This window comes from Tyto alba, unplaced genomic scaffold (assembly GCF_018691265.1).
Source record: "Tyto alba isolate M040663 unplaced genomic scaffold, T.alba_DEE_v4.0 Super-Scaffold_6, whole genome shotgun sequence".
Classification (NCBI taxonomy): Eukaryota; Metazoa; Chordata; class Aves; order Strigiformes; family Tytonidae; genus Tyto; species Tyto alba.
In genome coordinates, this window is record NW_024881327.1 from 42,066,662 (window position 1) to 42,079,005 (window position 12,344).

The window sequence follows — 12,344 nt, forward strand, 5'->3', positions numbered from 1 at the left end:
AAGCATCACTGCCCAAGGACAGTTACTTTTGCCTGTTCTTTGCACATTTTGGCTCCTTGGTCAATGGCTTCAAGTTGAGGGGAGACAACAGCCACAATGGAGATTGGAATACATCATCAGTGGTCAGGGACAGGATGAGAAGTAACGAACTTCCAGGGTAACGCAATTCATTGTGGGATTAATTAGACAGTTCTTCATTTCCCGTACTTTCAATTTCAGTAAAATGCATTGTAAAGCCAGGTAGAAACCAACAGGAAGCATTGATAAACAAATGAACATTTCTTTGAAGTCCCAATTCTACAACGAGCATAACATCAGCACCCTTACTGGATACTTCTATCCTTTTAATTTGGCTACATCTGTTTAAAATAGGAGGCTCAGCCAGACTTTAAGGTGTCCCTTTCTGATGTTAATTTAGTGAGAATGAAAAACAATTTGCCTCATGTGGATAATGTTCAAAATCCTGAAGGCTTTGGCCTTATTTTACTTATTTTATTGATGATTATGAAGCCAAATGGGGTTAATCTGAATAGCTTGTCCACACATTCCTTGGAAGACTTCAAGTGTGAAATACGGATGCTAATACCTGTGGTACCCACGCAGAACTGCACATACAACAGCTGGCCCTCCTATGTCCTCTGAACAACTCAAAGCTGAATGTAGAACAATTTTTTATTGTGTGGGCTGTTATCTAGATAGTACTTCTTTCATCAGGCACAAGAGATGTTAAGATCCAAACATTTCTTTGAATATGTATTGCACGATATGAAACTAATTCACAGCAGGCCACAGCTTTCCCTGCTAGAATAGTAACAATCACTAAGCTGCTTCAAATTTGTGACGAGGTATGTGAGAGTTACAAATCACCTTCTATCATTAGACATACAGATTATCTTTTAAGGATAATAAACTGATACAGCAATCAATAATCAGATGTTGCATTGTTATTGTAACTGATTAAAGGTATTGGCCCCACTGTCTTATCTGTGATTAGTACTGTCATTTCCCTTCTACAATACAACAGCCTGGAGTCCGGGCTTGTGAAGAAACCCTGGAAGAGACTCACATTCAAGACAGGCTACTTCAGCTTTCAAACTCCTTGCAGCCCTGAGCACACCTCAGGTTTTCCCACTGGCTCTTCTTGCATAGGGCCAAGCCCCTTTCTGAAACACCTGAGCCTCCTCCTATATAGCTCTGACCTGCCTCCAAGGTAAGACAGTCCCTGCCTTTATCCACCCATGCCCTGGGGACCATATACCAGATGCATTAAAACACAGAGACTCTGAACTCCCACAGTCCTGACAGAAGTCATCACACTCACAGAAAGAGAAGTCTGTGAAAAGACTGAAGAATGCAATCAAAAAATAATTAGGATTATCAGGCTAATTACTGCATATATTTTCTAATGCTAATAGCAATATGAAACACTAATAGTTGTTTACTGTGGGATGAATTTTTAAACTTGTCAAGAGAAGTAGGGGGGGAAAAAATGTTTTTTTTTTTCCACTTAGATGCCAACTGCAGACACATGTACACAGTTAACATTTTAATTTTTAAAATTGAATTGGCGCTCTATTAATACAAAGGCACAGAAACTCCATACATGAAAAACTGCAAAATACATGATCACAGTACCCTCAGAACATAGCATTCAAATACAGCTCAAAAAACCTCAAAACAGGATTGAATATAATGAAATATTAACAAATACATGTGTTTGTTTTAATTAGCCTTTTCCTGTTCCTATTTTTAGGGTTCGTATTTACAAGCTTTGTTCAGTCAACAAGAAAGATTTAAAAATTAAATCTTTTTGAAATGTAAAAATGATATTCTCATCATTTTAGAGAAACCCAGGAATAAGAACTTCAAAAATACCCACCTAAAATTGTGACAGTTGTCAGCACTGCAATCAAAAAAGCTTCTGAAGCTATTATATGCCCATTTACATTTTCCCCTTTTCTACCAAGCAAATGTGATGATACAGGTTCAGCAAGAAAAAGACTGCAACAAGTGGCAAATATTTAAGACAGTTTTGAACTGTAGCCTCATTCACAGTTCAACTAAAGTAAGTTAAGGAACAATAATGAAAAGCTTAAGTTATTCCAGGATGTAAGGCTAAGTACACATGTATATGCTGAAGATCTGTACTACCAGCTATCACTGTAGAACACAGACTGCAGAATAACATTCAAAGCCTATTAAGAACACAACATTAAACAGCAAATTAACTAGAATAACAGAAAATCAGAGAACAGAGGACTTGTAGGTCATCTACTTCATCTCTTCATGTTATCTGCTATACCACAGCTTATTACAAGAATATATAAAGACAAGAATAGTAAATCAGTACTTACTTTATATAATAAATAACCTTTCTACATAAATTATGAAAATACAGCTACAGTAAAATCAGTGCAAAAATAATCCAAATGTACTGAAGGAACACTGAGTCCTGCCTGCCAGAATGTGCATCATAAAACATCCATATTTCATCTACGCATCATACACTGACAAGAATTAAAAAACACACAATGCACATTGCTAATTGCGCCATTCTAAAATTACAGCTAATTACAATGTGAGACAAATGAGATTAAAGCAACGCACACGTTATTTAAACTGCAGTCTTCATTCTTTTTAATTATTTTACAGAAATTCCTATTCTCTAATTGATACTTTGAATGGAAGTTGCCCTCACAAGTCCATATTTGCACGAGCAGCTTTTCTGGAATTAAGAAAGTTCTTTTTCTTTTTCCTTGGGGAATTATGCAAAGAAAGTATTGGATCACTCGGCTCACGGAACAAAAATACCTTCTCTCCTGTGTCTAACAGCTCAATGGCTTCAGTAGTTGCAGTGTTCAAAGGAACAGGTAGATCAGGCTGTTCCACAGGAGAATGTGTCAATGAACATCCAAGATGAATGAATGATGCTTTTTCCAAGAGGGCAATTTGCTTCTTCCTTATCAAGCTACATTAATGAAAAAAAATTGAACAAATGAAAACTTGGGGAAAAAAAGCATAAATTCCTATATCATATCCTGACATAAAAGTGGTGAATTTTGAAGCTAAAGAAAATCACACTACAACAGACAGAATTGTAACTTCTATTCCAATCTCCAATAATTTACATATCATTTTATGAGATACAAAATTGCATAAAGAAAGGTAACCTTATAATAAATAACCATAGTGAAGATGGGCAATGTATATGAAAAGTGTGAATTTTGTGGATATGTACTAAAAATCTTTTTAGGCATTTACTATTATTGCTTATTATGTGTAAATATGTTGTATGAAACACAAGCACCAAACAGCAGAACAGTGTCAGAAAATGCATATTTATGAACTTATTTTCTAAGAGATATAAGAGGAACATTTGGAGATTAAGTATTAAAAAAAAAAAATCCTGTGTGTTTCTTCCTGTTTTCCCCTTACCTGTCTTTTCTCCTGTTTGGAGAAGGGATCTTTTCCAAAGTTCTGTTTATCAGATCTTGCCTTACTTTGTTCTCCAGTGCTTGCCACACTTCTTGGTTCTTCCTGAAGGAGTAGGAAAGGAAAAAAAATCTCCCAGCAGCAAATCCCCACATATACACACTTTCTTCCTCTTTCGGATTTTAGCTACCAAACCCATGACAACAATACCATGAATATAGTCAGTAAGAGAGTCCAAGTATTTTTGCTGCCCTCACACAAATCATTTAAATCAGCTACGACCACATCTCAGGACGTAGTCCCAAGGACCCCCATCTGTCCTTGAAAACTCGCATCTGACAGCTGGAGGGCCCAGTGCTACAACATCTGCCTTTCTCCCCTTCCCATGTCATGGCAGGGAGTTGGGAGAGAGATCCCCAGAGCACCTCTTGGTGTTAGCTGAACAGCTATTCAGCTGGTGTTGATGGGGATAAACTGGAGGGATGAGGGCTCTGGGAGACTACCTGTCTCTGTGAGTAGAGGGAAAAACAGTGGCCTCTTGGGACTTTAGTAATGTCAACAAAGAGACAGCCAGCTGCAAGGTTGAAAATTCCATTATTAGAAGGGAGGACCTCCTTTATATCTTTAGGAGCTATAGACACTTGAAATCTGGTGTGCTATGAATAGTATATAAATACAAAAAGCTGGAAGGAAAATATTTTAATAAACTCTGATTAAAGTCAACAGAAAGAAAACGATCATAGGAAGATTTATAAATCTATAAAAAGCCCTGTTATATGAATAAAGTTATAAAATGTATTAACTCCTTATCAATCAATTTATTACAGCTAAAGTATTTCACAAAATAAAGTAGCAGTTTTGAAGTACTACTACCCACAAAAATATTTCACAAAGCAAACTTATGCACCTGTGATTTTTAATATTCGTCTCAATCTTCTTGTCCAGCAAACACATATACATGTAAAGCAATAATCTTCTCTTGCAATGGTCTACCAAAAAATATCACACTTACCTTTTCTTACAGCTGCCAGACTCATCTGCATTACTGTCACTTTCAGCAACACCATCTGAATATTTACTGATGGAATCGAGGACAGTAAGAACCTCATTTTGTGAGCTGGAGGGCAGCAACAAGTTCAGGATCCTGTGCAACATCCCCGTTGGTACCCTTGTCAGTTTGGCTAAATAACCTGCCAGTCGAAGCTCCTAGAGGATTAATGAGTAGAAGACAGATAGATTTAGCAATGAAAATAAAAAAAAAAAAACAAAACTGTTAGATAGCTTTAATTACTATCATTAAAGAATTACTCATTATAGAAACAAAAAATATCACTGAAAATCACGTTAGTGGTGACAGTTTTGGTTTCAAGTGGTCATAGTCCCATGTTCACTGTTTCTATTCACACTGGTCCATATATATTACAGTTGTCCAATTCATCCTGCATATGGGTAATGTAAGTGTTAAACAAGCAGCAGATCTTATCATATGTGCTTAGGGCGTCTACTCGATGCCCTTCAGTCTGAAAAATCACAGTGCAACCATATTCCGGCATGTAAGATTTAGTTAATTTATGGATCGTACTATTAAAAAGAAACCCTTTCAAGATAGCAATGAAGCGATATGGCATTCCTTGGTCTGCAAAATTAGGGGGAAAAAGAAAAAATAGACTCTGAAACCTAGCGACAACATTTACATGTTGCTATGGTTGAGCACTTCATTGTTTAGCCTCTCTTAATACCAGCTTCTGTAATAAACTCAGAGGACAGCTTATAATATTTGTTAAGAGGTGAAGGAAACATCTGGTTTTGCTTTGGTGTTTTTCTTTTTTTCCAAACGTCCTCTCTTTTTGGCCCAAAGGTCATTGGTAAAGCATACTTACACAGTGTTCAAATAGACTAAGTTCAAATTTAGTTGCTCCCTAGACAACCAACCAGCTCCATTTCCTGCCCCTTTCCAAATACCAAAACCCCACTGTTATTTTCTGCTCTGCTGTCAAAACTACTGTGTCCCCAGGGCTGCTTTTGCAGAATTCTCATGCATATCAAATATGAAAAGTCTACAAAATATTGTGAGCTACATGGAAAGAAAAGAATAGAGCAAATTAAAGCAAGTTAAATGCCTCAAAGGATGCCAGAAAAATGCTGTTGTAGCCTACTCAAACCATACACGTAGCTCAGGTAGCCAAAATTAGGTAAAACAGGCCAAACATTCAAGATGACTCATGACAGCTGAGTCACCTCTGCTCTGTAGACCCTCCTAATAAGCACTGATGGGGGAGATGACTACAAAGCCCATGTCACATAAAAAACCCACAGGGTCCCACCATGCAGGAAGACAGCCTATTTCTTTGTCCACGGTGGGTTCAAAATGTCACAGCAAATGTCTGCCTCTTTTTTGCATGATGAATTTTCAGAGGAGTGAAAACACCATGGAGGTCCCTGTATTAAGTGAATCTTCTTATTTGAAATAAGCCATTTCATCAAAAGGATGCTCTGTAAAGGACAATTATTTCTGCTAAATACATGTAAAATCAAATAAAGCAATCACCCCCCAAGCAGCCCTAATCCAAATTTAGATGATCACACAAAATAAAGAAATAAGTAAACCTTCTTTCCCCATGATTGTTCTCCATGCAGAGAACTCCTCTCCAAAAGGCAGGAAACTAGTCACTTCCTAAATTATTCTGGGCTCTACAGCTTTGTTATAGGTTTTACATGGAAGCCACTGAGATACTAGAATGAACAAGAAAAAATACTAAGACTGATGAGAGATTAGTAAATTGATGTGGTAATTAACACGTCCAATATTTTCACCCTAAACTGGCACCAAAGTTAGGTAAAAGACATGTCTGTTCAGGCTACTTAGGGCAAGAAATTATATGACTCTTCTCTGGAAAGGAATGTAAATAAGAGCTTAAATCTTAATACAGACACCTAAGTTTAATTTCTATAGTTGTATACAGACCATGTTGTACTTCTGGTCTTTAAAAACTGTTCTTCTAGAAACTTAAAAAAACAACATTAAGTGAGAATAAAGACGACACATCTCTGTGGCCTATTCTGCCCTTCTTGGCTAAGTGGTCTCAAGACCTTAAGTCAGTAATTTATACACAGATGATCAAAACATCATGACTTCAGTACTGTTTTCCTCTATAATAGCTTCTTCTTTAGATTGTTCTTTCCTCCACTCTGAGCCTTACCTTTCTGCATCAAGTATTGGACTGGGAGGCAACCCTTAATGATTTTCTAACACAGCAGAATTCATGATTAAGTAGTCCTTCAAGGTGCCACAATGCTGTCAACAGTACCAGAAGTGGCACAAGCACCCACCCAGGTGCATCTAGCATATGGAAGGCAAGGGGAGTGCTGATGTATGAACAGACAGCAACAGTGAGTGGCACTTTCAGATGCTCACACCTACCCAGACCAATTTGCAGAAGTGGGAAGGAGAAGTGGACGTGCATACAAACACAGAAATGGTCACACTAGTCAGACCAAAAGCCCTCCAGTGTGGCATAAGTTTGATTATTCAGTTATATTATACGGTAAGCTACCACAAAGATTAGGAATTCACTTTTTTTCATAACATCTAGTAGATACAAATGCTACTTGCACCACCAATAACCTCATTTGTATTCTCTGAATTTGGTCACAACAGGAATGAGTTGTAGTTTACAAAGAGCATAATTAGTTTTAGTATTTGGACTGAGCAATGTGTATTTAAACAACTCATGCAAGAATTAATGAACTCGATCCATGCTGTGTTTCAAGCTTACTTTGCTGTTTCCACATGACAGTCTGCCTGCATCATCTGTTGCCTCTAAAATGCAACTAGTGTACCTGGTACCTGAGGCTATAAGCTATGAGCTTATTTAAAATTAACTTCTGAGTCAGAGGCTATGATCCTGAACTTGCTATCATTCAAGCAAATCTCTTACTGACCTAGGTCTGCCACCATAAGGATGTAAGCTGAAACACAAAATGTAGCAAAGTAAAACTTATCTGGTTTTCCAGAGGGCTGCATCCACAGTTTTGAAAACTAGTGTAAAGGGGAAAATCCTCTTTAAAGAAAAGAACGAGTGTAAGATACAGAGATACAATAGCTATAGTTTCCTAATACTTCCCAATATAATGTATCCTATAAATTGTAAGAAAACAGGGGGAAAAAAGATTTAAAAATCAATTTCCATATCAACTAACAGGATAAGCACATCCAAAAGTAGGAACATGTTACACTGTGAGCCTTAATAAATTAATAAATTACTATTCTACTAAGCACATACTTCTTTACAGATAAATTAAGAGTAGTGAGTTTTGGAATTATATTTGGAGTCATTATACTATCATACTTGCTGAGAACAGAAATTTTGTTTAGTATATCTGCAGTGTAAGTATATGTAGGTTTTATGGAATTTCAATGAAGTATGTCCCAGGATACCTCTGGGCTACATTCTGTAAGAAGAAATATAAATACAAAACCCCTGATAGTACATAAAATGCATACTTACACAAATTAATTATTTCTTCAGAGAATCTTATGAACAAAATATAAAGGACAGTCCCCCAAGTATGCACTGAACATAGTGTCCAGTTTTTCAAGTGCAGTGAAGTGGCAGTGATGCTCTCAAATCTCTGCCTTCAGGATGTCAAAATCTGTAATTTTCAAGGCTTATTGTTCACCTGATAGGGTGCTAATAGGACTGGGTACTGTGAAAATTACAATATATTCTGTTTGCATGCATCTGTAATTTGAAAAACAATATTTTAACCTCTCAACGTGCAGAATACATGCCATGCTGTTCAGATGCTCTTTCACAATACATTTGTGCCAAAGAAACCTGACAACCATCACAGGAAGACAATTAAACTGTCAGCAGCTTGAACAACATTTCTACTTATGCTGTAGAAAAGCAATGTCCAGCTTCCCCCCAGCCAAGTGGTATGATTTTTGGGAATGCAAGACAAGGAGTGTCCATATTATCAAGCTTTCTGGGACAAAAATGAGCTATAATAACATGCAAAACCCAGCACATTCCTGGTTGGTCCTGCACAGTCTGATGATAAATATGATTAACACTTCCAAACAAAAGGGCGGACTGTCTTTGCACTGAAATACTAAGAAAAGAGCCAAGGTCTCTTGGGAAAGATTTCCCCTCAAAATGCTCCACAGCCAGCAGCAGCAGCACTCAGTCACCGGGTTTGTGTCTCTTCCCTTCCACCAAATCCTACACAGCTGCCCCAGCTTTCACCTTGACATGTCACAAATCTTGAATTCATCCCTTCATGAAAGAGGCAGTTCCCGAGGCTCTATCAGAGACAAAACTCAAGGGCAGCAGAAAAACAATTGACAACATCCTCTGCAAGAGAACTCTTCTGCTGAGCAGCTGGCTTGTTAGATGCATCTTCCTCCCACCCTTCTATTCTCAGGAGTATGGCAAGCTAAAAACCACTGTGTAAGATTAATGTACTATTCATGCTCTCTTTTAACAGTTCCCACTTAGTGATGACTGTTTTTGCCAGCCTATGAAATCACTAAACAAACACTGTACAAGGTCCCAGCCATTCCTTCAATTAGTCTAAGATCGCAAAGCTATAGCAGATTTAAAAGCACTGAAACTATGAAAATGTTCTCGGCAGTGCTAATCTGGAGAAGTTGGTCTGTGCTGTTTAAAGCCTCTATACTGGCCAACGTTTCTGGATGCAGCATATTTTGTCAGATAAATATATAATGAATTAGAGAGTGGGAAAAAAACAATATAAAAAGAATTCCCAAGACTATGGTCCACCAAATCTAATGACTTAAATCACAGGTGTACAGGGAAATATCAGCAATGCTCAAAGGACCTTTTAAAGCTTCTCCAATTTTTGTATCTGTTCTGATGTTTATTTTCCACTGATGTTGGACTTAAAACCAGAATGCTGGCAACAATGGTCATGACCTCCTCAACAAACACCTTCAAATGTTACACTGTGCAAGACAGGACAGAATGGGGTTTTGGTGTTTATATTATTATTCCTGGAGGATAGGATACTCTTGGAAAGTGTAAGACGAGGTTTGAATTTCCACTCTGATTTAATTCATCAGCACAAAGTGAGATCTTCCATTCCAGGACGGCAGCTTATCCATTAGGCTGCCAGATGCTTAGAGGCAAGTCTCTTCCAGCGAGGCTCGTGGAAGGACTCTGCTCCGAATGGAGCCCAAGTGTCCCCATGAGAGGCAGACACTGAAGTGATTATCACACTCCTGTGAGCTTTAGGAGTTCTTGATGCAAATCCCTTACCCAAATCAGAGTAAGGATCTGAAAACATATGCTACCTTCCGGGTGAATTTCCTAACACAGCTATAATATACATGACTCTCACTCCCAATTCTTCATGAGAGCAGCCGACCTCAAATAGACATCTAGCTTGGGAGAGGATAAAGATTTCAGAAAAATGAGAAGAAACAAGCTGAGACACAGGAAAATCTGAGAGACCCTTAGTCTAAGTGGTCCCTCCTTGGCTTGCTGATCTCTGAAGCTCTCAACCCACGATAGAGGTGGCTGCAACCACTACTGTCCCTGAGAGACAAGATACTTGGATGTGAAAAGCTGCAACACTGAGTCCCTTTTCTGATGCTAGCTGCATTTCCCAACCAAGACCGGCAGATAAAATTTGGGGACAAAATCAAATCATTTTTAATGCCTTTTGTAGCACTGATAGGCAGTCAACAGATAGCAAATTACCTGAAGAGGTGATGTTCTTTTTGAAATCAATGAGTAACAATACTAGAAAATTTAACTAGCAGTCCTTCTATCACTTAGTTTTGTAACACAATCAATGCAAATCCTTTCTATCACTGATTAAAGCCTAAACAAAAGACTTATGTCATTGCATGAAAATCAGACTGTAAATATGTCTGTAAAAAAGAAACTCTGGCAATTTAGTTCTCTCCACAGAATGAAATGCAACAGGACAACCCTTGAAAAAGATCTGTAAGTGAACAAAAAGAAGTATAACTCATAAAATTCAGAAGGCTGAAAGTAGATCACAATTAACCGAAGTGAATGGTAACACAAACAGCAGAACTGGTAGTGACTATTAGCAAAACTGGGTCCAAATACATCTGCAATCATTCCCAAAAAAGCAAGAAAAGCTGATTTCTGGATACAGCTATAATTTAAACTTGGAAGCTTTGTTCAATTTCATGCTTACTTGACTATAAAGTGCCAAAAATGCATCCATTTCTATATTTTCCAGGACATCTTCAAGCACCACACAATTCCATTGCTCATCTCTCAAGCTGAAATGAAAGACAGAATTAACACTGAAATCTTTGCAGGTGCAATGAATCGATAGGAAACGATATCTGAAAGTCATCCATTCAGGAAGCATATCTTTATGCCAGCCAAGTTGGGTGAGCAGCATAACTTCCAAAATAAGCTTTTCCTCCTTTCTCCTCTAAACCACCAAGAAAACATTAGAACAGAATCTAAGGCTATGCTCTTGCACACAATTCAAATCTGGAATTGCTGCAAAGCAACATGATTCAACCTGTCCCTATCCTCTTCTTTAAACTTCATCACCACACTTTATAGCAAGTTGTGGATTGTTTTATTGCTGGAATACAATAGTGCAGTTAATTTCCTCACTACTGGTGATTTTTTTTTTGTTTCTGCACCAAATCATGGAGCCATCCTTATGTCATTTGGGAACAGTATAAAACTTATTTCTTCAATTATGTTTTCAGGTAAACAGTAAAGATTAGTTGCAGTTTCTTTGAAGGCTTTACTGATGTATCTCTAACAGTAGTATCCAGAAGCCAGTAACCTATCTGCTCTTCTAGTGACTCTTCTGCAACAGGAGAGACATTAATCTACACCGAGTAGAGCTCCACACCTGTCAGAATTAAAACAGACTTACAAGTGCAATAACTCCACTCAAAGCCTATCAAAGCCATTTTTAATATATCAATCATTTCATGGAAAACCCTCTTTGTAAGAGAAAACACCCTCTCAGGACCATACACAAACCTTGAAATGTGGTAGGCTTTTAATACTATGCAATACACATGGAAACTTTAATTTCTAACTCCCCTAACCCTAATGAATGTAACGCAATACTTTGCAGTTTTGCAAATTATCGCCCTTTTTTGCTAGTCAACCTTCACAACAAGACAGATACTTCTATATACCTTCGGAGGCGGTTTTTTTTTTTTTTTGGTCACTGATATCTTTACTTAAAAACTGGCCAGGGAAAAGTGAAATTGAGCCTGTCTCTGAAGAAGACTTTATATATCCCATCAAAAATGATTGCATGACAGGGAATTCAGTATACAGTGTGACAGTAGAGGATCAAAATTCTTTTTCTCTTTGCTGCTAAGGAGTATTGTTATTTTTTCACTGTCCCCAATAAAAAATAGTGATTGCCATATTGCCATGAAACACATCACTATCTATATGTAACTAAGTTATTATTTCATGTTTCTTATTGAAATATTCCCAAGACTCCTCAGTTATGCTCTGGGCCACATCACAAAACACACTGTTCAAACATAGATGTACAGTCTCTCCCCAACACAGCAGAACATTTAGCCTGCTGTTTCTCTCTGATATCTTATGGTCTGTAAGTACTGCAGTAGCTTAGTAATACCTGAGACCAAAGCACTTACCTTTGCTGGTGCAGATTTATAAATTGCCTACATTTATTCATGGCCTGTCTTAGCAGATCTGTCACCCGTCTATCTGCATTTGTTTCCACAGCTTCACTTGGAAGTCTCAATCCATCTGGAGTCCACCTCTGCTTACTCATTAGATGCTGCTGCTGCTGAGCTGACTCCTTATGCAACATCTCATACTCCAGCTTCCTTTCAAATTCTTCAATCTCCTAAAAGTTGAAAACACATAATGATAAAAAGTCATAATTTAACTTGG

General features: G+C 37.7%; 1 protein-coding gene across 7 annotated transcripts in view; it reads right to left on the bottom strand.

Moving 5' to 3' along the window:
- Positions 1–1,531: 1,531 nt before the first annotated feature.
- Positions 1,532–12,344, bottom strand: part of EVC2 (EvC ciliary complex subunit 2) — a 78,650-nt gene continuing 67,837 nt past the window's right edge. For all 7 annotated transcript variants that reach the window (XM_032984443.2, XM_032984442.2, XM_032984441.2 and 4 more), the window contains 5 exons: positions 12,083–12,297; positions 10,627–10,714; positions 4,445–4,638; positions 3,436–3,537; positions 1,532–2,968 (listed from right to left, as the gene is read on the bottom strand). In XM_032984443.2, the coding sequence (XP_032840334.2) occupies positions 2,695–2,968; positions 3,436–3,537; positions 4,445–4,638; positions 10,627–10,714; positions 12,083–12,297 (873 nt within the window). In that variant the 3' untranslated portion in view covers positions 1,532–2,694. The remainder of the gene's footprint in view (positions 2,969–3,435; positions 3,538–4,444; positions 4,639–10,626; positions 10,715–12,082; positions 12,298–12,344) is intronic.